At 40.3% G+C, this 25,692-nt stretch overlaps 1 protein-coding gene across 1 annotated transcript; it reads right to left on the bottom strand.

Annotated features, from left to right (window-relative positions):
• Positions 1–506: 506 nt before the first annotated feature.
• On the bottom strand, positions 507–4,676 carry LOC104234009 (cysteine-rich receptor-like protein kinase 10). The gene is made up of 7 exons (XM_009787499.2): positions 3,579–4,676; positions 2,952–3,137; positions 2,724–2,851; positions 2,389–2,599; positions 2,026–2,263; positions 1,178–1,328; positions 507–988 (listed from the first exon to the last, which is right to left on the bottom strand). The coding sequence occupies exons 1-7, from the start codon at positions 4,339–4,341 to the stop codon at positions 632–634; spliced, it is 2,034 nt and encodes a 677-aa protein (XP_009785801.1). The 5' UTR covers positions 4,342–4,676; the 3' UTR covers positions 507–631.
• Positions 4,677–25,692: the final 21,016 nt, after the last annotated feature.

Genomic DNA, 25,692 nt, shown 5'->3' with positions numbered 1-25,692 from the left:
AGTAATAAAAGCCTTTTTTTATTTCTCTTTTTGTTTTTTTTAGTTTGATGGATATATTATATGTATTACTGGAATTACTTTTCAGAATATGGCTAGTCCAAGCGACATTTTCTCGAAAAAGTTTGCCTAAGTTTTATTCATATTTGAGGAAAGGGAAGAGAGGAGTTTGTTAATATTATTGTGGTATGCACTATTATCAGTGTAGTTATTATTATTACCACATAAAGTGTATGGGAAATCAGCTGCGCTAGGATGAGGCCATGAAGGTATATATGCAAAAAAAAAAAAGAGAGTAGCCACTTCTGAATAGCCATGGTCAACTGGTCATGGCGGTCTAATTAAGTTGCTCGATATGTAGAAGCATAGATATTTTTGAAGAAAATAAAATACATAGAACGGTTGGTTAAAACTGACATGGGTGCTGAATATGTAATGGTAGCAAGTAATTTGTTCAGAAGCCCAAGAATTGCAAGGGATTGAAAGAGTAAACAGAGGTAGAGAAAACGTATTGAAAGGGTGCCGTGGAGTACCATTTCTTAATAAAAATATCAATCCCAAACTAATTGGAGTTTTAACAAAATAACAAAGTAAATGAGAAAACTAACAAAAAGGCTATTATGTCTAAGAACTGTTAACGAGGATATAACTCAGTCAACGACGCCTCATTTCGTGATGAAGAAATAGATTTACTTTTGGCAAGTTCTCTAGATTCTGACATTCTTGAATTGTATTCCTGAATAAGCGAAATCTCTGGGCTAATGTCGGTGTGCATATAATATGCAGGCCCTGAAGGCATTGGAAGACTCAAAGAGAGGCTACTGAGCATGAGAACTACTGCAGCCATAGTTGGTCTATCTGCCACATTTTCTTGAACGCACAATAAAGCAATGTGAATACATCTCATTATGTCACGAACCAGTCCCGTGCTTCCCCTCAACATGGGGTCTATCAAATTTGTAGCTGTTCCTTCACGCCAGTTCGACCAAGCCTGTCATAGTTCAGTTCTTCAATCATACGAAATCATATGAAAAAGTAGGAGGAGTAATTGATTCTTGTTTTTCTAAAACATAACATATTTTGGAATAAATTTTATTCCAAAAGGCTAATAATAATGCATGTAGCAGGTCCCAACTAGTTCGGATTTAGGATTACTTGCTTGATTAATCTAGTTACTTACATAGCTCAGAAGGTCTTCCACAGATTCTCCATTTCTGAAACTAGTGTTTCTTTGGCCGCTTAAAATTTCTAGGACTAGTACTCCAAAGCTAAAAACATCTGATTTGACTGAAAATTGTCCGTGCATTGCATATTCTGGTGCCATATATCCACTGCAAAACAGAAACAAGAATGACATAACATTCTGCAACTTAGATATGATTCAGTTGTTAAAGATTTTTTTTTGTACAAATATATGTTGCACTTCACATGAACAGACCGAGGTAAAAAGGCCAAAAATTCAATTCTGGAGTTTAGTAGTCCAAACAGTGGGATAAACAAATCTCAAATAAGATGTCAAAATTGGGTACTACTTCATGTTAAAGTCAAACTACATGCAAGGGTCATTAAAGAACTTCGACTTCTTTCAATGAACTTAGGAAGCACCGAAGCAGTAAATGTTGTGCTGCCATTTATACTGCAAATTGGGTAGTTTCTGCTTTCTGTTTCTTTTTTCCGCCTTTCCTTAGTGAGAATGTTTCTCACTGCAATGTGAAGACAACTCTTAGACTATTGATCTATTCTTGGCTGAGCAAACTTCAAGTTTGATGAGTTAAGACCTACATCTTATATTTTGCTGCCAAGAGATGATATGTAATTTCCTCTCTGAACAAGGAGAATTCATTCCCAGAACTCATTAAAGAGATTACAATGACATGCAAAATCTATATTTAAAATTCTTGCAACATTTCAAGGACAGATTTGCTTTTGTCTCGAGTCAGCTTTTATTCTTGCTAAATGCATAATGAATCCTTGAGAATGATATGAAAAAGGAGTAACAGTCTATCTAATGAGAGATGTGAAACTTACTAGGTCCCAGCAATTCTGCTTGTGTTGCCTTGAGTTTCATCCAATGTAAATAGCCTTGCCATGCCAAAATCTGAGATTTTAGGATTCATTTCTGCATCTAGTAGAACATTACTAGCTTTGAGATCACGATGAATGATCCGAAGTCGAGAATCCTCATGAAGATAAAGAATTCCCCTAGCAATGCCTCCTACGATTTTGGATCGTCTTTCCCAATCCAATTGCGTACGTTTAACTGGATCTGGCAACAAGATCAAAAATATAATTTTCAAGCTGAGTAACAATTGGAATTAGTTTTCCGGAAAATAAGGCAGACAACCAGACAACATGTAAAATTAGACCGGCAAAACATTAAGCAATACGTACCAAATAAAAACTGGTCAAGACTTGCATTAGGAACAAATTCATAGACAAGAAGTCTCTCTGTTCCATCTAGGCAAAATCCCAGTAGCCTAACCAAATTCCTATGTTGAAGCCTGGAAACCAACACCACCTCATTTTTGAATTCTAGATCACCCTGACCTGAGTCTGCTGACAATCTTTTTACTGCTACTTCTTCTCCATTTGGAAGCTTACCCTGAAGCAAACGGGCATAAATTGAAAATGTATGAATTAAGCAACAACTACTCAATCCCACGCAAGTTTAGGTCAGTTATACGAATCCTCAGTGTCCATCATATACATCAATTAAGCCTAATCACCTTGTACACAGGACCAAATCCGCCTTGTCCCAACTTATTAGCATTTGAGAAGTTATCTGTTGCTGCTCTAATTGTAGAAAAATCATATTGCAAGGATTCTGCGGTGCTAATATCATCCCCGTGTATACCTTCACACAAACATAAGCATACAACAAATTAATGAAACATGGTCCTAAGAATTCAGCTTTCCTTAATCATAGTTTGTTACTCCTAGTAGTTTGCGCTTACTCTGAATTTCGTCCACCAGCTTCCTCTTTCGCATCTTCATACAGATGACATAAATACAAACAATAAGAATAACAACTGTAACAATTGGCACGACAATAATGATGACGGTTCGTGCTGTTTTATCGTCTTTCCCTGTTGGAGCTGTTCCATCATCCTTCCCTATTGGAACTGTTTTATCATCATTCCCTACAAAAATGCTTCAAATTAGCATAGTATCTTCTCTTTTCCAATTCACTTGTTCTGCTTCCCTTTTCAGGTTATTTCAAAAAGTAATACATAGTAGTACTAAATATGACAAATTTAATATTCTCCTACAATATTAATAAGCTCTTCTTCAACACAAGTTAAAATTTGTGGTGTGATACTGTTAATTTTGGGTGATCATTTCATATGGTATACTTCATTTACTTAATTATGTCTTCAAGACGCATCCTCTAGTGCACGCCTAATTATTTCTTCTATGAGTCAAACACATGGTAATTCTTTTTGATAATTCACTACCATATTGAAGCTTAACTGTTGGAAAAGGTAAACTTTCATTTACTAATTAAGTCTTCGATACACGTATAAAAAGTAGACAATCAACAAATTAGGATGAGCAGAAGGAACAATTAAAACGTAATTGACCTGCAGGTGGCGGAGCTTCTAACGCCACCTCCTTGAAGAAACGGGCACTTTCATAACGGAAGTTGCACCTAGTCCCTATGATTCTGCCACCCCTCTTGCCATTGCAAGGACAATTAGGCATATCTCCATAAGCGTCGGTTAAGCAATCAAAGCAATTCTGAGGAGATAAATCAGGAGTGCACTGCACTAGCGCATATATAGTCTGAAAATTTGGACCTGTCGCATTACCACTAGCATATTTTCGAAATGGACCACCATTTGCAGCACGGTCTCGTAAATTTTCCAATAATTTTCTCAACTCCTGGTTAAATTCCTCGGGTTTTGAGGCATTCCCAGTATTCCACAAATAATATGGAGTAGAAAATGACTTAGTGCCTAGAATGGATCGATTTGAGTAGTGTAACATACATTCATCAGAGCCACCAGAAGCTTCTTTTTGGTTAGGACATAACTGTGTAAGGTTTTGAACAACATTATTGACACAAGTGCGACATGCTTCTAGCAGCTCCACATCTCCTCTACATAGCACAATAGCACTGACCATGTCGGTGTTTTGGCCAACGGAAGCATTATAGAAACCATATTTATCCATATTTGAGGAAAGGGAAGAGAGGAGTTTGTTAAGATTATTGTGGTATGCACTATTTTCGGTGTAGTTATTATTGTTACCACATAAAGTATATGGGAAATCAGCTGTGCTAGGATGAGACCACGAAGATATATATGCAAAAAAAAGAAAGAGTAGCCACTTCTGAATAGCCATGGCGATTGCTGTTTAAGAATAGATATTTTTGAAGAACAAGTAATACATAGAATGGTTGGGTACAAGTGACAGACAGATTTTGATACTAATTGGGTGCTGAGTATGTATAAATATCAAGTAATTTGTTCAGAAGCCCAAGAATTCCAATGGCTTGAAAGAGTAAACAGAGCTAGAGAAAAGGTATTGAAAGGGTGCGGTTGACTACCATTTCTGAGAACCAAGAAAGAAATTAGGAGATTGATTTTTTAAGGCCGCCATTTCTAATTTCTAAAGGTTAGTGGCCTTTAGCTTAATATAAAAAAACTACTTTTTGCTTGACTTTTGTTGGAGTTGATTTACTCGTAACAACTCTAATTTGTTGGGTTTTGGGGGTGGGGGGGGGGGGGGCGGCGCCTCCTCTTCTTTCCATTGTTTATTAGAGGTCTAGGTTGAAAAATTGTATCGTTTAGCAATTTGCAGACACTTTAATTATACAATGTAGTACCTACCACTGAAGATCCGTATCCCAATGGCAGATGGAGTATACATGTTGCAGCTCGTGGGCCAATATTTTAATATTTTTTCTGCTTGCTTATTCCTCTTTTAAATTTTTGATATATTACTTTTAGTTGAAAATACCAATATTTTAATATTTTTTCTGCTTGGTTATACCTCTTTCGAACCTGCATGTAATAATCTCGTTTGTTCCGAATATGTTTTGTTGTTATAACAAGGTGTTGTTATAGAGAATATATATTATAGCATAATATAAAAGTTGATTCATGAAAAGCTTGACTTTTATAGTGAAGTGTATAAGGATTATAGTGAAGTGTATAAGGATGATGTTATAAAGAAATTTGACTGTACTTAAAAGCTACTAGCATGTATACTTTCGCGTAACGGGCAGCAATTGGAGATTACTCATTCAGCTTTGTGTTCATTACCCAAAAGATTTTTTTAGTTATGTAAAGGTCATTCAACTTTGTGTTCATTATCCCAAAAGTCACTTTCTTTCTTTTGTTACACAAAAATTATTTTACTTTGCTCTATTTATCACAATAGTTAAATTGGCTAGATTTTATAATACTTTACTTGAAAATCTATTACTCCCTTGGTATTATAAATCCTCTCATTTAGGTAATATCTTCTATATTATATATACTATTTCATTCATCTGTTCCAGTTTATGTGAACCTATTTCTTTTTTGATCCGTTCAAAAAAGAATGATCCCTTTCTAAATTTGGAAATAATTTAGCTTAAAATTCCAATTCTACTCTTAATGAGAAGTTTTTATAACTATATAAATACGTTGGAGCCCTTTTTAACTTGTTTAGGGCTACAAATTCTAAAAGTCTTTATTTTTTTCTTAAACTCCGTACCCAGCCAAACAGGTTCACATAAATTGGAACTGAGGGAGAAATATGTTTTTACCTAAGTATTTTACTCATAATTAAAATAATAGTATATATTATTTTATTTATTATTTTTATAACATATCAGTACAGTTAATTTTTCCATGGCACTCAATTTGCTTAATCATATTAAAAATGAACATATTTTAAAATATAAAAACGATAAGAAAATTTACTTTTAATATTTATTTTAAATAATAAAAATAAATTTATTTAACAAATGAGTTTTTATAGTTAGTAAAACTTTAAAAAAACCAAAGATATTTGTGTTTAATATTAATTTTTTAAAAGCTTTATCTGTTAATATTATTTTTTTAAAAGTACTAATCGATGTGTCAATGTTCTAAATGTGGATATATTATTTATTAGAGTAATGAATATGGCTCGACTGATAAATCTGTGAGCTTTGATTTCATAATTTTCATTTAAGATATTTCATTAGGCATGGTTAAGAACTTTAACTTGAGATTTGTTTACAGTAATGTTGAGATAAAGTTCTTGCCTTTGACAACATTCTCTCTCTCATTTCTTTATCTCTGAAAGCCCCCAGCCTTAACGGTTACTTCAACACCCGTCGGCGACCACTCCCCAGGTAAGTCCCCCCTCATCCCATCTCTCTTCCCTAATCTCTCTCATACCCCCACCCCTGTCTGTTATCTCTCTCATAACCCCCCTCAATCCCCGGCTTATTCTTCACCCCCACTACCGAACCGTCGTCGGTGGATATCTGAGCACCGAACACTGCTCTTCCCGTCTCTGATCATCTCCCCTTCCTTTTCTTTTCTTTTTCTTTTTCTTGTTCCCTCCCCCCCCCCCCCAAAAAAAAAAACAAAAACTGCAAAGATCCCGTATCAGAGCTCCGGCGACCTTCCGGGTTTGATCCTTTTCGACAGCGGATTTCCTCTTAAAAAATTGTAAGATTTCTACCTTGCAATTGTTCAGTTTGCTGTACTACAGTAGAACTTGGTGAATTTTGTATAGTTCTCTGCTTTTCCCCTATAATTCCACTACTACTGTCAGGGCTACACCGGTGGTAGCGGTGACAACCCTCCTGCTTTTTGGGTCGTGGTATATTCTGTGTTTTCAGGGAAGTTCGCAAACTTGTCGAAGACAAGTTAGGCGCACAAGCACTAGCAAAGGAAAACAATCTGAGCGAGCGTCATCAAAGGGCGGTGGTAAGCGGTGCGTGAGCGTATAACTACACCAAGTAAAGTCAGTCAACACAGGTTTGGTTCTCGGGAGTTGATACCACCCGTTCTACGGTTTCCGTTTTGGTGTTTAGCTAAATTGTTGTCCCTTTAGTTCACAATAGTTCAATCATTCTACAAGTGTACTTGTAGTGACTTGTTTCCTTCTAGTTTGATTCGTTGGCCGTTGGGCACTAGCGAGCCCTCTGTAGATTGGCAGTAGGGGTTGTAAGCACGTGATTTTTGCCCTATGAAAGAATTACTCCCAAAAAATTCAAAATAAAATGATTTTCCTTGGTGTGCAATTTTGAGAATTTTTGTGACATTTTTGGATAATTATTTGTATTTGTCTGTGCATGTTTATTTGTTAAATTAATAAAAAATACAAAAATATGTCGCATTTTGCATGTAGGATTTAATTCTACAATTGTTAGTAATTAAGTTTGTTTTACAAAAATTGAAAATTACAAAAATAGGCATTTTTTGCATTTTTAGCATTTAATGTCCAAATGTACAATTTTATGCTTAATTATTACTTAATTGTGTGTTAATTGTTATTGGGAGTTAATTTGCGCTTTTATAACTTAATAATAATTTAAGGATTTTTAGAATTTAGTTTTAGAAAAATAAAAGAAGAAAAGAGAGCAAAAATATAAAGAAAATCGGAATTGGGCTCTTCTTCAAATTCAAGCCACAAGCTCAAAAAATACCCAACCTTCCCCATGACCTGGTCCATAACCCAAATACCCAACACCCCCCTATCTTACATTTGACAAAAACGAAAAAAAAACAAAAAAAACCCATAAAACCTAAAAGCTAATCCCATCCGCCACCCTCTCTTCTTCTTCTCCAAGACTTCACCATCTCCAAACCTCAGCCAACCATGGCTGCCACCCCTCACACCTCCAAACCTCACAACACACACTAGTCGTCGAACCTCCATAGCCACACCAAACAACCCCGCTGCCATTGCTTCATCTTCTTCGTCAAGCTAGAAGCTTGCTCGACACCCATGGTTGTTGCTGCGTTTTCTCCTCCATTGAGCTCGCTTCCGTTGAGCTGCCTCGACTGCTTCTGCTTCACCTCACTGCCATCGTCATCGTCTTCAACCAAATACCCTACTGTCCCATTGCTGCTGCTTCTGCCTCGACTGCTTCTGCTTCCCGCTGCCTCCAGCCCCGCCAAGTAGCTGGTTCGCCACTGCTTCATCTTCTTCAGTCGACCCCAGCAAACGCAGCTGCTGGTCGCCGCGTCTTCAGCTTCATCTTTTGCTACGTCCAAACGGAACCCATTTTCTACTTCTTCGACGAACAACAAACAACCCAAACGTCTCATGTTGCAACCAGCCTCGTCGAGCATTTGACTCAACGACAAGACTCAACCGTCCGCTTTTAGTCCAGTCCAACAACAAGACTCAACCATCTCGTTTGTTCGAGCTTTGGTCGGGCTTTGTCGAAACAGTCCATACATAGTTCGAGTTCGTCGTTGGTCAGTCGTTGTTCGTGGTTCCGATCCGGTTAGTGGGTTTGAGTTTCACTTTTGTCCGTATTTTGTTTTTGATATTCTCGAATCTAAAATCGGTAAATGTTTGATTTTTGTTTTGTTCGTGTTCGTTGTTTTGTTAATTTTTCAGTTTGTTCATGTGAAATTGTTAGTTTAATGTCGTTAGATTCAAATTGAAATTTAATTAATTATTTCTTCAGTTTGTTTCATGTGTTGTTATGTATTTTTTTCAGAAATTGTTAATGTTGGTTAAATCATTTGAATCCGTCATGTTTGTTGTTTAAAATAGATTTAATTCATGTTCATCTTTGTTTGAAGTTCGTTTGTAACCTTAGTGATTTAATGTGAGTTTAAGTTTTGGTTTTTGACTTGTTGATTTAGTTTGAATCATGTATTTTGTTGTTGATATTGTTGTCTCTTTGCTCATTCATTTTTGGTCTAAGTTAACCAGGATTGGTTCCCAATATGGTTAACTTATTCCCATTAATTTGAAGCCGTATGATTCAATCTGTGTTCATGAGATTTATTGTTGAAATTGTTTAGAAATTGGTCATATTTGTTATATTTTGGTTGAAATTGATTAGGTGAATTGGTTATAGCTGATGGGGTAGTTTGGTAAATTGCAGTACGTTCAGGGGTAAATTGGTAATTTCAGTAAGGTCGAAGGGGTATTTTCGGAATTGAACATTTGATATAATTGTTTAATATAATGTGGGACAAGACATAAATTAGTGGGGGAATAATGTAATTCTTTATGTTAAGTATGAGGGACAAGATGTAATGGGGTGGAGTTGATATAATTGTTTAATATAATGGGGGACAAGACATAATGTAGTGGGGTGGGAATAATGTAATTATTTATGTTAAGCATGGAGGACAAGGGTTTAAAATAAGGAAAGCATTAAGTAGTGGGGACAAAGCATGCAATTGGGGGAATATTTTGGGTTGGGGATTCAAGACAAGAGTCTTGTTATATATAGAGTCATTTGACACATTTTAAGGACAACTTTAAGACTTGAGAGAGAAACTTGGGACTTAGACAGGAAGACTTGAACTTGAAAGACTTATTTAGAGAGAGAGAGGAAGACATTATGAAAATCCTAAGAGAGTGTTGGAGAGTTTAAAAAGAGAAAACAAAAACAAAGCGAGAAACGAGTTTAGTTTCGGGTTTAATACACACGCGGGTTGTTGCTGTTTAGTTTGTTTACATACTTTTGGGTTTGTTCTATTGAGTTTTTGGTTTTCTTCAAAGTTTTCTGGGCCTTGAATCTGGTTCGAATTGCTGCTGTGGGGTTGCTGTTGTTGCTGTGTATTTACACTATTGCTGCTTCTACTGATCTTCATCTTCTTTCCTTGCTTTCCAAATACCAGGTACACAAACTGATACACTGGTTCATCTTGTAAGCCACTCGAAATATGAATGCAAAAATGAGAAAGATTTGAAGTTGTAGTTTAATGTAGTCTTTTCTTTCTTTTACTGTCTGTATATAGAACATTATATCCGTTGTCCATGTAAACTCTTTAAACGACTCACTTTCGAAACTTGACAATAATAACTCGAAAGTATGTAAATAAAGTAGGACCTTTTCTTCATTTATTTTAGAAAACGAAAAAATAGAAAATGTAGTCATGCTAAGATTATCCTTCTAAAAATAATGAGATGAGCCTCGCCAAATAAAAATGCAAATTGCGGGGCCCTCAATAATTGGTCATAATAAATACTTAGAATTCGGGATGGACTGTTTAGTGAATTTCACTGCCTTCCCCAAAGATAATAACGCGTTAGACTCTTTAGACGCGATTTAATTAAATTACATTCTTAAACTCGGGTGCACATTTATGTGACCCAAATCCAAATCTCAACGGAGTCGAAATGTGTCTCTAATCACGGGTACATTGATTGTGACGTGGTCCGAGATGCATGTCCATGACGTTGCAAATTCCTTTAAAAAATAAGAATGAGATGAGCCTCACCGAATAAAAATACAAAATTGTGGGGCCCTCGGTAAATATTTGCTTTAAAATTGCTTAGACTTCGGGATGGACCGTTTAGCAAAATTTCACGGCCCTACCCAAAGTAAATGATACGCTAGTCGCTTTAGGCACGCCTTTTAATAATTTAATTTTCTTAAAACTCGGGTGCACATTTATGTGACCCAAATCCAAATCTCAACAGAGTTGAAATGTGCCAACAACCACGGGTGCATTGATGTGACATGGTTCGAGATGTGTTTCCACGATGTTGAAATTCTTGAAAAAAATAATAATAATGACAAAAGCGGTTAAAAGTTAAAATTCGCACATAGGTTCAATATGTATTAAATCAGATAATCAAGCCGAATATGACAGTTGAGCGACCGTGCTAGAACCACGGAACTCGGGAATGCCTAACACCTTCTCCCGGGTTAACAGAATTCCTTATCCGGATTTCTGGTACGCAGACTGTAATACAGAGTCATTCTTTTCCTAGATTTGGGATTAAATTGGTGACTTAGGACACCCTAAATCTCCCAAGTGGCGACTCTGAAATAAATAAACAAATCCCGTTTCGATTGTCCTTTAATTGGAAAAACTCCTTCACCCCTCGCGGGGGCGGAAAAAGGGAGGTGTGACAGCTCTGGCGACTCTGCTAGTGAATTCTTTTCGACCCAGAACGAACAAGGTTTGAAATTCGAGCTTAGAATAATTGTTCTATTCGGCTTTGTTTATTATCTGATATTTTTATGAGATATGTGCTTCATGTGCAAAATGATGTGTGTTACCGCTTTGATATTATTTGACTGTATATATAAACTGTGCCGAAACCCTTCTCTTCTTTCGGGGATACGACTTATTGGTTTGAGACTCCCTATTCTGTTAGTGTCATGCCCAAGTAGAAAGAGGCTCGGATAAGTTACAAAGCCGGACGATCCTGCGGGTCCCCGGTACATAGCCCCCTCCTCGACTCGAGTTGTCCGCTCGGGTAAGCCAGGTCTAGAACTAAGCCTAGTTTGAAACTTAGTAAAACATGACTTCATGCCGGATCCCTAGTAGGAAAACGCTTATTTGCATCATGTTGCATTTGACTTAGGGGGCTCAACACAGTGGTTGGTCCCGTCTAAGAATAGCAACCTGGAACAAAAAGACCATCCTGCTGCATCTCGTCTGTAAGCATATAATTAGCTTCGAATTTGCATGTTGACCGGTGGGTGAAAACGGGAATTTTGAAAAATTAAGAGTTGCTCATTTAAGAAAAACCAATGACCAAATAATGTGAAAACGCTGCCGAAATTTTGATTTTTGAGGAAAGAAAATTGGATTCGTGATTTAGCTAATTTTTCTTACCCGAACTACGTCGGTTTGATTCTCACCGGATGTGAGATACGTAGGCAACCCTTATCGGGTCCAACTTCCTATTTTTGTAAATAATATATATATATATATATATATATATATATATATAAAATAAAAGAGTCGAGTGATGCCATTTTGCGGAAATAGCCGAATGTTCCCAAAAGGGACGCCGGAAGGCTGTGTTTGCACAAACGGCCGCCTTTGGCCATTTTTCTTACCTTTTGGCCGGTTAAAACCCCACTGCCTTAAAATCTTCATCCCTGAAGAGCTGAAAGGCCGTATTGGGAAAGTCAGTCTTTCTTTTCTCAAAAATTAAGGAAAACGGGAAAAATAGTTTTGGAGTCAAAATAAAGATTTTTGCTTTCGTCTAAATCACCTTAATAAATGTGCAGAATGAACACGAGTAAGAGTTCATCTGGGGCCATTATAAACAGAGTCCCTTTGGGCTCACGCATGTGGTGGAACGACTTGGAAGAATCAGGGCGAGATACAGTCAAGATATACTTAGGAAACTTGGTTGGATTACTGGACATCGATCCGCGAGGGGACATTATAAGGGCTTTAATTTCATTATGGGACTCAACACACAATGTATTTCATTTCTCAGACTATGAGCTTACACCGACGCTAGAGGAGCTGGCAGGGTACATCGGATGTCCTAAAATCCCTATGAGAGAACAATATCTTATTGCACCGAGGACCGTGACCATACACAGGTTCCTAGACACCGTGAAGATCCGCAAAACTGTACACAACCCAGAGTTGTCAGAAGGTTTTTGTAGTTTGGCATTTCTGTACGACAGGTACGGTCATCTTGGAGGGTTCAACAATCCCGAGAGTAAGATCTGCAGTGGGGAAAGTCGGCCGAAATGGGAAAAACATAGGTGTATTGCTTTTATGATAGCCTTTCTGGGTTTTCTGGTATTCCCTAGAAAGGATGGGAAAATTAACATACAAATCACTGGGGTCGTCAGCACTTTGCTCAAGCAAGACAACAACACTCTGGCACCGATGATAATAGCAGACATCTTCCGCGCACTCACTGTTTGCAAAACCGGAGGAGGTTTCTTTGAGGGATGCAATATACTACTGCAAATATGGATGATAGAGCATCTATATCATCGCCCTCAGTTTCTGAAATATGGGTCATCACAAAAGACTTGTATAGAAGAGTTTTCCACTAGGGTCGACGGGTTCAGCCTGCCAGAAAGGGTCGCCGAATGGGTCACTCTGTTGCGCTCCGTCTCAGCAAACCAGATAGAATGAGCATTTGGGTGGCTACCAATAGATGAGATCATACACATGTCAGCCGTCGAGTCTCATTTGTTGTTGATGGGTCTCCAAAGTATCCAGCCCTATGCGCCATACAGAGTATTGGGGCAGTTGGGGCGATGTCAAATAGTCCTGTAGGAAGAGGATCTCAGTAGCCAGGTGGTCGAAATTGGGCTTGGTGGGCAGTTCCCTGAAGCAGTCGTTCGGAGAATCTGGAATGAATGTCAAACCCTGAATTATAGATACTTGTGTACAAGATCGGGCCAAGGGCGAAGTGTCGCCAAAATACCTCACGTGGTACAGAAGAGAGCTTGAGCACCAGAGACCAACTAAGAGAGCTCACGTCCAAGACTTTGCAGAATCGTCGCATTCACAATGGGGTTGGTTAGCCAAAGAGAAAGAATATCGGGTCGAGATTGGCAAACTAAAATAGCAAATTGAGGGGCTTAAATATCAAAACAGCTTGCAAATTGATGCTGATACAGGGGAGAAAAGCAAGTTGACTCAAGAAAACAAGGCCCTGAGAGCCCGAATCCGCCAAGACAGAAAGAATGCCGGTGACCAACAGAAAAATCGGTCCAATGAGAGGTTGATAGCAGAGCTGAGGAGTTAGGTCAGCAAAAGACAAGAGGACTTAGAGAGGTCTGAAGCTTGCATAGCAAGAATAAAAGTCAGATGGGCAAAAGGTACAATGGCCCGGAGGAAGCATCTGCAATAAGTCATAAGGGATTATGAAATGAGCATCGGGATATTAAGGGAAACGAACTCCACTCTTCAGGAGCAGATCTTCAAACAAGCACGAGATTCCCAAGCTGACCAAAGGCGCTGTTATGATGTGATGACCAGAATGGAAAAACAAATGGAAAGGTTCCAAGATCGACTCGCCGACAATGCTCAAGCACTGGGACGGAAAAACCGGTGAATCGAGCAATTATTCAGAGAAAGGGACAACATACGAGATAGGATTGACGAGATTGGGCACTACATTTACAGGAGATGCTTGGCATGTGAGCAGATGCCTCGCGATATCCTACTCTCCTCCGTCATGAGCTATGTTCACCGGATCATGAATGAGTTGAAAAGATTACAAAGAGGTCTCGCACCAAAGCCCGCGGAAAGGCCGAACGATGCCTCGCGAGTACCTAAGTTGAAATCCCTAGTGTATCCCTAGTTCGAGTCTTGTTTGTTGGCTGTATGGGTCCATTGTCTTCCCATATGTTGTTTTTTCTTTTCATCGAGTCAGGTTAAGAATTTTGGAATCTGTACTATTGCTGTTCTTTGTTTGAAATAAGTAATTTGTAATAGCAAATTTTGGTGATGAATCGAATAATTCCAAAAGAATTTTGTGTCTTTACTTTGAGGAAGAACTACGCCCGGTCTGATTCACGCGGGGACGTGATACGTAGGCAATCCACGTAATATTCGACCGCCATTAAAAGAAAAAGAAGAAGAAAGAAAGAAAATGAAGAAAAAAAAGAAAAAGAAGAAAAGGAAAGAATAATGGAAAGAAATACGGGGGTTCCCAAAACACTTTAAAGGCACAAATAAAGCAAGCCGGGATGACGCATGCGTTTGAAGCAAAGCATGTTAGAAATGGTTAACTGCCTAGGAGCATTGCATCCCCAATGTACTATTATCAAATCTGTTAAACTCTAACGCTAACAAGTTTGTTGTTTTTCACAAATACCAGATAGTTAGTTGTTAAAGCGTTTTGGCAACACACCCTTATCAAACCATATCCAAAGGACCGGTACCAACAGGCATGACTACTTCAGAAAATAGTACCGAGGAAGAAAGGCCGGTAAGCCAGTTGTTGAAAGAAGCGATGGAGAAGATAGAAAGGATGGGATTGGAGATGAATGCAATGTAGTTAGCTTTGGCCAAAGTGCAAAAGAGCCCTGAACCACTAGGGCATATGCTGGACTACCCTCACTCTGGCCCTTCAACAAGCCTCCCAAATCACCATTATTATCAGGAGAGAAGCCCCCATGATTCCCAAGCTCCACCACCCCATTAACCTCTCCCAACACCAAATATTCCCACTTTTATGGGACCCACACCAGCCACACTGCAAAGATCAACTAGTGAGCCGTTGTTTCAGGCTCACGATACGCAATACTATCCCCCTGAACCCACATTTAATGCACCAGAACCCCATACCTATAATCCACACTTGGAGGTCCCGACAGAGATTGAAAAACCAGTTAAGGGGCCAGAGCAGGATGAGGTAATGAGGAAGTTCAAAAGCCTGGAGCAATCCTTCAGGAGCCTGCATGGATTGGGCAACCAGGTTAGCATGGCCTACAAGGATCTATGCCCTTTCCCGGATGTCCAACTCCCAGCTGGGTTCAAGATGCCTAAGTTTGATTTATATGAAGGGCACGGTGATCCCATGGCACATTTGCGGGGCTTTTGTAGCAAAATGAGAGGGGCAAGCAGCAAAAATAAGCTACTGATAGCTTATTTCGGTCAAAGCTTGAGTGGATCGGCATTGGAATGGTATACCAAGCAGGATTCCAGCAGATGGTACACTTGGGATGATCTAGAGCAGGCTTTCGCGGGTCACTTTCAATACAATCTCGAGATAGTCCCTGACCGTCTCATATTGCTGAGGACCGGAAAGAAGCCTGGGAAAAGCTTTCGTGAGTTTGGTTTCCGCTGGAGAGAACAGGCAGCCAGGGTTGATCCTCCCATTAGAGAGGGAGAAATGGTGGACTACTTCCTGCAAACGCTGGATCCAACTTACTTTGGTCACTTGGTGACGACGGTTGGAAAATCCTTCAATGAAGTAGTAAAGATAGGGGTTATGATCGAGGAAGGGATGAGGTCTGATAAAATCCTGAATTACTCAGCACTCAAGGCAACGACCCATGCTATTCAGAGCGGCACAGGAGGTGCGCTTGGAAGGAGGAAGAAAGAAAAAGTCGCCACGGTTGAGGCAGGCAGTTGGTCCAGGTCCGAAAAACCATACGATAATCAAACCAGACCCCACAGGCCAAACTATCCATACAGCTCGCCACAACACTACTATCCACCTCAAGAACCACACGTCTCCGTGCACCAAGCCCAAACATACACTCAGCCTCCGGTTCGCCCGCAATGGCGTGCGCTGGCTCCCCAAAACACATATGCACCACCACAAAACACCTACTCTCCACCACAAAACACCTATCCTCCACCAAGGGCATACTGAAACCCTCCAGGGGCGGGCTTTCGAGGAAATCAAGCTGCTAGAAATGACAGGATACAGAGACATAGAGCTTTTACTGAGTTGGGAGAAACCTACACCACCTTGTCCCATAAATTGAGGCAATTAGGTTTGGTGAGTCCTATCGAGACTAAAGGACCAAATCCCCCACCCAAAATTTAGACCGATCAATAAGCTGTGAGTACTGCTCAGGAATGCTGGGGCATGATACCAAAAAGTGTTGGAAGTTGAGGCATGCAATACAAGATCTTATTGATGCCAACAAGATCGAAGTCCAGACACCAGAGGCACCCAACATCAACCAGAACCCATTGCCAGTACACCACGAAGCTCACATGATCGAGTTGGTATACGAGGGAGGAGAGCCAAAGAAACCCTCACAGACAGTGATGACAATCCAAGCCGCTCCAAAAGAGGAATCGACCGGTGGGGAAGTAGGGGTGTAGTTGAGGAGGGAAGATATCAAGCCAGTGTAATACTAGGGAAGAATCCGTCCACCGCAACAAAGAAACCAGAGCCAGCCAAATTGGTGATGTCAGGGACATCATCCCCACCTGTAGTTGTTGTGAAAGGGGTCTACAGGGGGCTGGTCACCATAAATCTGGTAGTCCAATTGCCGATGATTGATAGCAAGGTCGTGCCTTGGAAGTATGAAAAGGTAGTGGTAATGTACAAGGGAAAGCAAGTGGAGGAGGATAGTTGTGAGGCGCAGTGACTGACTCGATCGGGACGGTGTTTTGCTCCAGTGGAGTTGAGAAGATCCAACCCAGCCATGACAAAGAAACCTGTATCAGAAGAAGAAGCTAAGGAATTCTTGAAAAAAATAAAAGTGCAGGATTACTCAGTGGTCGAACAGTTGAAGAAAACACCGGGCCAGATCTCGCTGCTATCATTACTGATCCATTCAGATGAACATCACCGGGCCCTGATGAAGATACTGAATGAAGCTCATGTGCCCAATGAAATTTCAATAAACCACCTTAAAACGATTGCCAATAAAAATTTTGAGGTTAACAGGGTAACATTCTCTGATGATGATCTGCCAGTGGAAGGCACGGAACATAATAAAGCTCTCTACTTGGCTGTCAAATGTGAAAATTCGGCAGTTACTCGGGCGTTGGTGGATAACGGCTCAAGTGCCAATATTTGTCCATTATCCACCCTGAACCAGTTGAAGATCGATCACGGAAGAATCTACAAGAACAACATTTGCGTCCGAGGATTTGACGGAAGTGGAACAGCCACTGTGGGGGATATTATACTTGAGTTGACCATCGGTCCGGTCCAGTTTACCATGGAGTTCCAGGTATTAGATGCCGTGGTATCTTATAACCTTCTGTTGGGACGACCATGGATCCACGCGGCTAAAGCAGTGCCATCCACCTTGCATCAAATGGTCAAGTTCGAGTGGGATAGACAAGATGTCGTGCTGCACGGCGAAGACACTGCAGGCACCATGGGAGGCGCCATTGTGCCCTTCATAGAAACCAACAGTGACAAAAGTCCATGAGTTTATCAGATTTTCGACGCAGTGTCAGTAGACAAGATTCCCGAGGCTGAAAGCATTCCACACCCCAGGGTAGCTTCCGCAACTGTCATGATGATTTCAGAGATGCTGGGTAATGGGTTTGTGCCAGGAAAGGCATGGGGGCTGAGCTTCAGGGGATTGTCCAACCTGTCTCCTTGCCCAAGAATTTGGAGACCTTTGGATTGGGGTTCAAACCGACTGCGGCAGATGTAAAGAGGGCGCGGAAAATGAAGAAGAAAGTTTGGTTTCTTACCAAACCCGTTCTACATCTCTCAAGATCCTTTATTAGAGCAAGTGCCGAGGGGTTACCGGTCCCAAAAATTCTCGGACCATTGATTGGGATGGACGGGGATTTGAATCAGAGTTTCGAAAGGCTGTTCGCTTATGTCAATATGGTAGAAGTTGGAGAGGGTTCCAGCAGAGCAAACATACAGTTTGTGGGGCCTGAGGCCAAAACCAACAATTAGACGGTCACCCCCTTCCTATCCGGGGGTAGTCCTGGTAGTAGGCTTTGATTTTTCTTCCTTGTTTTTTTTCGGATTATTCCAGGGTGTAGTCCAAGTCCCATTTTATTTTGTAAAGTGTGAACCCTGTTATCCTGCATTTTTAATAAAATTCTCTTTTCCTGTCTCATTTTAATTTTGTTTTGTTCTTTTTCTTTCTGAACAGTTCTCTTTTTACTGGTTCTAACGACATGGCATGCACAACGGATCTTCGACCTAGTCTAATAAATCAATCTGACTCCGACTTAATTATACAAGAGATCGGTTATGACGATGATTCTGAATATGACGAGGATGAAGCCTTCGAAGAAATAAACCGAGAACTGTGCCAATTTGAAGAAAAATCCAAGCCTAATCTGAATGACACTGAGGCTGTAAATCTAGGGGATGCGGATAATGTTAGAGAAACAAAAATCAGCATCCACATTGAGCCAAACATCAGGGAGGAATTAATCAAAACCCTCATTGAGTTCAAAGATGTTTTTGCATGGTCATACGATGATATGCCGGGATTAAGCACCAATCTAGTGGTTCACAAGTTGTCCACTTACCCGGCATACCCTCCGGTCAAGCACAAACTGAGGAAGTTTAAGACGGATATGAGTGTGAAGATCAAAGAAGAAGTGACCCAGCAGTTGCAGGCAAAAGTTATTCGGGTCACTCAATATCCCGATTGGTTGGCCAATATGGTACTAGTCCCGAAGAAGGGTGGAAAAATCAGGGTATGTGTTGACTACAGCAATCTCAACAAAGCAAGTCCTAAGGATAATTTTCCATTGCCCAACATCCATATCCTAATTGATAATTGCGTCGGGTGCAAGATCGGATCCTTTGTGGACTGCTATACAGGATATCATCAGATCTTAATGGACGAAGAAGATGCGGAAAAGACAGCTTTCATTACACAATGGGGAACTTACTGCTACCGGGTAATGCCATTCGGACTGAAGAATGCTGGGGCAACGTACATGCGAGCAATGACTACTGTGTTTCACGACATGATACACAAAAAAATTGAAGTGTACGTAGATAATGTGATCATAAAGTCTTGGCGTCAGGAAGACCATGTAGCAGACCTAAGGAGGTTCTTTCAAAGACTTTGAAGGTATGATATTAAGCTCAACCTGGCCAAATACGCCTTCGGGGTTCCATCAGGAAAGCTGTTAGGATTCATCGTCAGTCAACGGGGTATTGAATTGGATCCATCCAAGATCAAATCCATCCAAGATTTGCCACCGCCAAAGAACAAAACGGAGGTAATGAGTCTATTGGGAAGACTAAATTATATCAGCAGGTTCATCGCTCAACTCACGGCGACTTGTGAACCCATATTTCGGCTGCTGAAGAAAGACGTTGCGGTAGACTAGACGGCGGAGTGTCAAGAGGCTTTCGACCAGATCAATGGGTATCTGTCCAATCCACCTGTGTTGTTTCCACCTGAGCCAGAGAGACCATTAATTCTTTATCTGACAGTCCTGGAGAATTCGTTTGGCTGCGTGTTGGGGCAACACGACATTATAGGAAGGAAGGAGCAGGCCATCTATTATCTTAGCAAGAAGTTCACAATGTATGAGGTCAAGTACACTCAACTCGAGAGAACATGTTGCGCCCTAACTTGGGTGGCTCAGAAGTTGAAGCACTACTTGTCCTCGTATACTACTTATCTCATCTCCCATTTGGATCCATTAAAGTATATTTTCCAGAAACCTATGCCTACAGGGAGGTTAGCAAAATGGCAAATTTTTCTCACAGAGTTTGATATCGTCTATGTGATGAGGACGACCATGAAAGCCCAAGCGCAGGCCGATCACTTGGCTGAGAATCCCGTTGATGAAGAATACGAGCCTTTGAGGATGTATTTTCCCGACGAAGAAGTAATGCATACGGGTGAGCTGGAATTACCCGAGTAACCAGGTTGGAAGCTTTTCTTTGATGGAGCAACAAACGCAAAAGGGGTTGGAATAGGAGCAGTACTCATTTCTGAAACAGGACGTCATTATCCTATTACAGCTCAGCTACGCTTCTATTGCACCAACAACATGGCAAAGTATGAAGCATGCATTTTGGGTCTGCGACTAGCTGCAGACATGGATGTCCAGGACGTTTTGGTCTTGGGAGACTCGGACCTCTTAGTGCATCAGATTCAGGGTGAGTGGGAAACACGGGATTTGAAACTCATACCATATCGACAATGTTTGCACGATCTAAGCAAGCAATTTCGGTCAGTGGAATTTAGACATATCCCGAGAGTTCATAATGAGGTTGCCAATGCATTGGCCACCTTAGCATCAATGTTACACCACCCTGACAAAATGTATGTTGACCCCTTGCACATTCAGGTTCGTGATCAGCATGCTTAATGCAGCATGGTAGAAGAGGAAGCGGATGGAGAGCCATGATTTTATGACATAAAGGAGTACCTCAAGATGGGGATATATCCGAAGCAGGCCACTGGAGACCAAAAAAGAGCCCTTCGGCGTTTGTCAAATGGTTTCTTCCTCAGTGGAGGAGTGTTGTACAAAAGAACCCCGGACTTGGGATTATTAAGATGTATAGACGCCGGTCAAGCCACGATGGTTATGGCGGAGGTGCATGCTAGAGTTTGCGAGCCACATATAAGCGGATATGTATTGGCAAAGAAGATTCTTCGAGTAGGGTACTATTGGCTCACTATGGAGCATGATTGCATCAATTTCGTGAGGAAATGCCATCAATGTCAGATACACGGAGATCTGATTCATTCTCAGCAAACAGAATTGCATACAATGTTAGAGCCGTGGACATTTGTTGCATGGGGCATGGATGTCATTGGACCTATTGAGCCGGCAACGACCAACGGTCACAGGTTCATTCTGGTGACCATCGACTACTTCACCAAGTGGGTTGAAGCTAAAACTTTCAAGTCGGTAACCAAGAAGGCAGTGGTGGATTTTGTTCACTCCCATATCATCTGCTGGTTTGGGGTCCCAAAAGTGATCATCACAGATAATGGTGCAAATCTTAACAGCAATTTGATGAGAGAGGTATGCCAATAGTTTAAGATTACACACCGCAATTCCACCCCATATCGTCCTAAGGCGAACGGAGCAGTTGAAGCAGCCAATAAGAACATCAAGAAGATACTGAGGAAGATGGTAGAAGGATCTAGACAATGGCATGAGAAATTACCCTTTGCCTTATTGGGTTATCGCACTACAGTCCGAACTTCCATAGGTGCAACTCCTTATTTATTGGTATACGGAACTGAAGCAGTAATACCAGCAGAGGTCGAAATTCCATCCCTCTGAATTATCGCTGAAGCCGGGATTGACGACGATGAATGGGTCAAAGCTCGACTAGAGCAGCTGAACTTAATAGATGAAAAAAGATTGGCAGCAGTGTGTCATGGCCAGTTGTATCAGAAAAGAATGGTGAGGGCATACAATAAGAAGGTGCGCCCCAAAAAATTTGAAGTTGGGCAGCAAGTATTGAAATGGATCCTCCCGCGTCAGATAGAAGCAAAAGGCAAGTTCGCCCCAAATTGGCAAGGGCCTTATGTCATGACCAGAGTGTTGTCCAGCGGCGCTTTATGTCTAGCAGATATCGAAGGAAGATGCGTCGACATGGCTATCAATTATGATGCAGTCAAAAGATACTATGCGTAATTTCTTTGATTATGATAGTTGTGAGCATGTGATTTTTGCTTCACGGAAAAACTACTTCAAAAGAAATCAAAAATGAAACAAATTTCATCTGTGCACAATTTTGAGAATTTGCGTGACATTTTGATAAAGGTTTTGTCCATAATGCTCGCCTCGCAATAGTTAAAAATACAAAGATACGTGTTGCGGGCATTTAGGAATAAATGATACATTTAGGAATTAATTAACCGTAATCGGGTTATAAAAGTGAAAATCACAAAAATATGCATTTTTATTCTATTTGTTGTCATGGCGATTTTATTAAAGGTCTTAAATCGTATGATAATTGTTGTTAAGTGTTAATTAATAGTTGTATAATTTAATTTTGGGTTTTAGGAATTTTTGTTTAATTATAGGGAAAGGAAATACCGTATTTGGGCCAAAAATTCAAATGAAAATCAGGCCCAATCCGCTGCACTGACCCAGTTCGATCACCTGACCCTTTAGATGCACCAAACGATGCCGTTTTGGCTCCTCAAGTCAGAGTCGTTGATCTGTTGCAATCAAACGGTCCAATGCAGCCCCTGCTAAGTCGAAACGACGCCGTTTTAGGCAAGTTGATCTGAGTCGTTCACCTACATGGATCCAACGGTCCCTGGCTTCCCCCGTGACCTGACCCACTCCCTTCTTAAACCGACCCCCCACTTAAGCAAACGACACCATATGGATAAGCTCCCCTAATCCTGGCCATCGATCTTGATTGATCCAGTGGCCAGGATTACACCATCCACCCCATATATAAGCCCAACCTACCACCTCACGCCCCAACCAGACCCCCCCCTTTCACACACTATTCACCTTCGTCCCCATAGCCCCCTCTCAAACCCTAGCCGCCTTAGGTTTCCCCCACCATAAACCCGGCCACCCGGACTCCGATGGCCACCAAAACAACACCCCTGATGCACCCAACCACCCTGAACACGAATCCACCAACCGTTTACCTCGAATCAACCTGCAACTTCTCGAATCTTAAATCGAATATTCAAGCAACAAACAGATCTACACCAACCGACCCCAAACTCACACCACAACACCTCCTGACCTTCCTCACCCCCTGAATGACCTTGGTTCCGTTCGAGTCTGACCAGGACTGAACAAATCCCAAATCAGACCCCCAAGAACTCAGATTTATGGGGTCTGTCTAAATCAACAAAAGATAGGGGTCTAATAGACTTTAACCGAGGTGTTCTCAGTTGAGAACACTTCGATTAAAGTCCATTCGACCCCAAAAATGGTCGAGTCCGAGTTCGAGCCTGAGGCAGTTTTAATTTCAAATCCCTGAGGTAATTTTCCCTTTTCTTTTGTTCTCTTGTGGATTCTATCTATCTTTCATGTTTGGTGGTTTGTTTCTGATTTTTCTGTCAAATCTATGAACCCTGAGATAGTGTTTAGTTTGTTTTAATGTTTTATTTGATTGCCTGTTGTATATTATAGCTTGTATAGTCGTTCAAATAAGTGTCGTCAATTAATTTGTTTAAAATCAGAGGATACATGATAATAGTTCATTGATGTTCTCCATGTATACACCAGTTCAGCATCTGCTATGCTAACTTGTAATGAACCCGTTGAATATGTTCAGTTTTTGTCTTTGAACTAGATTGCTCGTTCATTCAGTAATCCCATGTTCTTCATAGTTGACCATGGAAACCTGATTGCCACTGTTTCATCATTTTTGCTCCCTGTTGTTTGTTTGATTTAAGTTGATCAGGATTGGTTCCCCAATTTGATCAACTTATTTCACCTGATTGACACCCCTTTGTAATCTGATTTTAAGTTGAACTTAGGCTGAGTATTGGATATAGCTGTAGAAATCTAGGAGATCAATCAGAAATCAGTGTTAAGCTTATATAGTTGGTAAGTTCAGACAAGTAAGGCTTAGGGTAGTACAGTAATATGCAAGGGTTAAGGGGTAATTCTGGGAATTTAGTAACATACTAACAGGTTGTTAAGGATGGGGTCTGCTTAGGGGTCACTCATTCAGCTTATTTTAATGACAATGGGGAACAAAACAACAAGACATGGGAATTAAGTGAGTATTATAATACACCAATGACTCTTGATTAAAACAAATAGGACAAGCATGAGGGACAACATAGTGGGGATCAATAAAGGACACTTAGGCATGGGAATCAAAGGGGTATGGGCAGGAAAAGCTGAAGGGATCAAGGCAGCCTGGGGGCTTGCCATTTCTGGCCTATTAATAGGCTGATTTTTAGAGAAAAAGGGCTGATTTTTCTTTTGGCTAAAATCTTAAGAGACCAGAGAGAAAAGAAGAGGATAAAAACTGGATATTTAACTTTAATAGGGGGAATAGGCTAGAGGTTCCTACACAAAAGTTCAGTGGTTTTGATATTTAAGAAGGAAAAATCTGCTTCATTTTGCTATTAAAAAATCAGTATTTACCTCAGTTACTGTGGCATTGAGAGCTGTGGGAATTTTTCTGGAAATCTGTGGGTCTATCTTCTGTTGCAAACTCAAGTTTTTTTGGGTCATTTGGTGTTGCTGCATGGTATTTTCTGAAGCTGCTGTTGGGTCTTGATCTATTTGCTGGGCTGTTTTTGGATACTGCTGTTTGCTGAATCTGCTATTGTGCTATTGCAACTGCAGCTGACTTCTTTTTCTACTCTATTTCTATTCCTCTATTAGGTACACGACATTATCCTATTTGTTGTAAGCCGAAAAAATGTGAAGCATGAATTCATGTGAAAGTTGAAGTTGAAATGGAAACCAGAAAAAGCAGATATGTTTTGTTTAAAACCCGTTGTTACTGTTTTATTTAGTTCCTTAAGGCATTGTTGAATATGTAATTTGTAAAAATATAGTTTCATCATTCTAGTTGTTTGTAAGGGACTGCATAAAACTGCTAGGCGTTAGATAGTGTATTGGAGTAATGTAGTTTAGCTCGTATTCAATCAGAACTTGGCCATGTAATGAATGTTGGATATAACTTCCGATAATTTGCAAAATAGCACTTGCGGTTTGATCCCGGAAATGGCTAGTAGGTTTTTAACTAATCTCGGATTGTAGCATGATTGTTTGAGTTCTCGATCAACTAGATCTTAGCATTAATCTTACCCTCGATTGTTACTCAAAAGGTATTGCAACACTTTAAGGAAAAAGAAGCATAGTTGTAAGTCTAAGATTGTTAGCTAAGGTAACGAGCAAGAGTAGGCTCGCGTGATGTGGTGAGTTAGCAATTTCCGGTGGCTCGAATCATGCCAGGATTCCGGTACGTTTTACTCTGTAACAACATTTCGGAACTAATCGAATTTGCAAAAGTTATTAAAGGGCCCGGACTTTTCAAGCATGTTGAACTAATTAGGACTTTATTTTTTTTCATATTTAGAGACAAATTTAATAGAAAACCTTAGCCACTTCTAGGATTGCCCTTTTAATAATAAGAATGAGATGTGCCTTGCCGAATAAAAATGCAAAAATTGTGGGGCCCTCAGTAAATATTTGCTTTAAAATTCTTAGATTCCGGGACGGGCCGTTTAGCAAATTTCATGGCCCTACCCAAAATAATGACACGTTAGTCGCTTTAGGCGCGTATTTAATAATGTTATCTTCTTAAACTCGGGTGCACATTTATGTGACCCAAATCCCAATCTCAACAGAGTTGAAATATGCCAACAACCACGGGTGCATTGAATGTGACGTGATTCGAGATGTGTTTCCACGATGTTGCAATTCTTGTTAAAAAAACAGTAAATGATAAAAGCGGTTAAAAGTTAAAATTCACACA

The sequence above is a fragment of the Nicotiana sylvestris genome, chromosome 2, assembly GCF_000393655.2.
Source record: "Nicotiana sylvestris chromosome 2, ASM39365v2, whole genome shotgun sequence".
Taxonomy (NCBI): domain Eukaryota; kingdom Viridiplantae; phylum Streptophyta; class Magnoliopsida; order Solanales; family Solanaceae; genus Nicotiana; species Nicotiana sylvestris.
The sequence above is the reverse complement of the archived record's forward strand: the minus strand, read 5'-3'. Positions and strand labels throughout refer to the sequence as shown.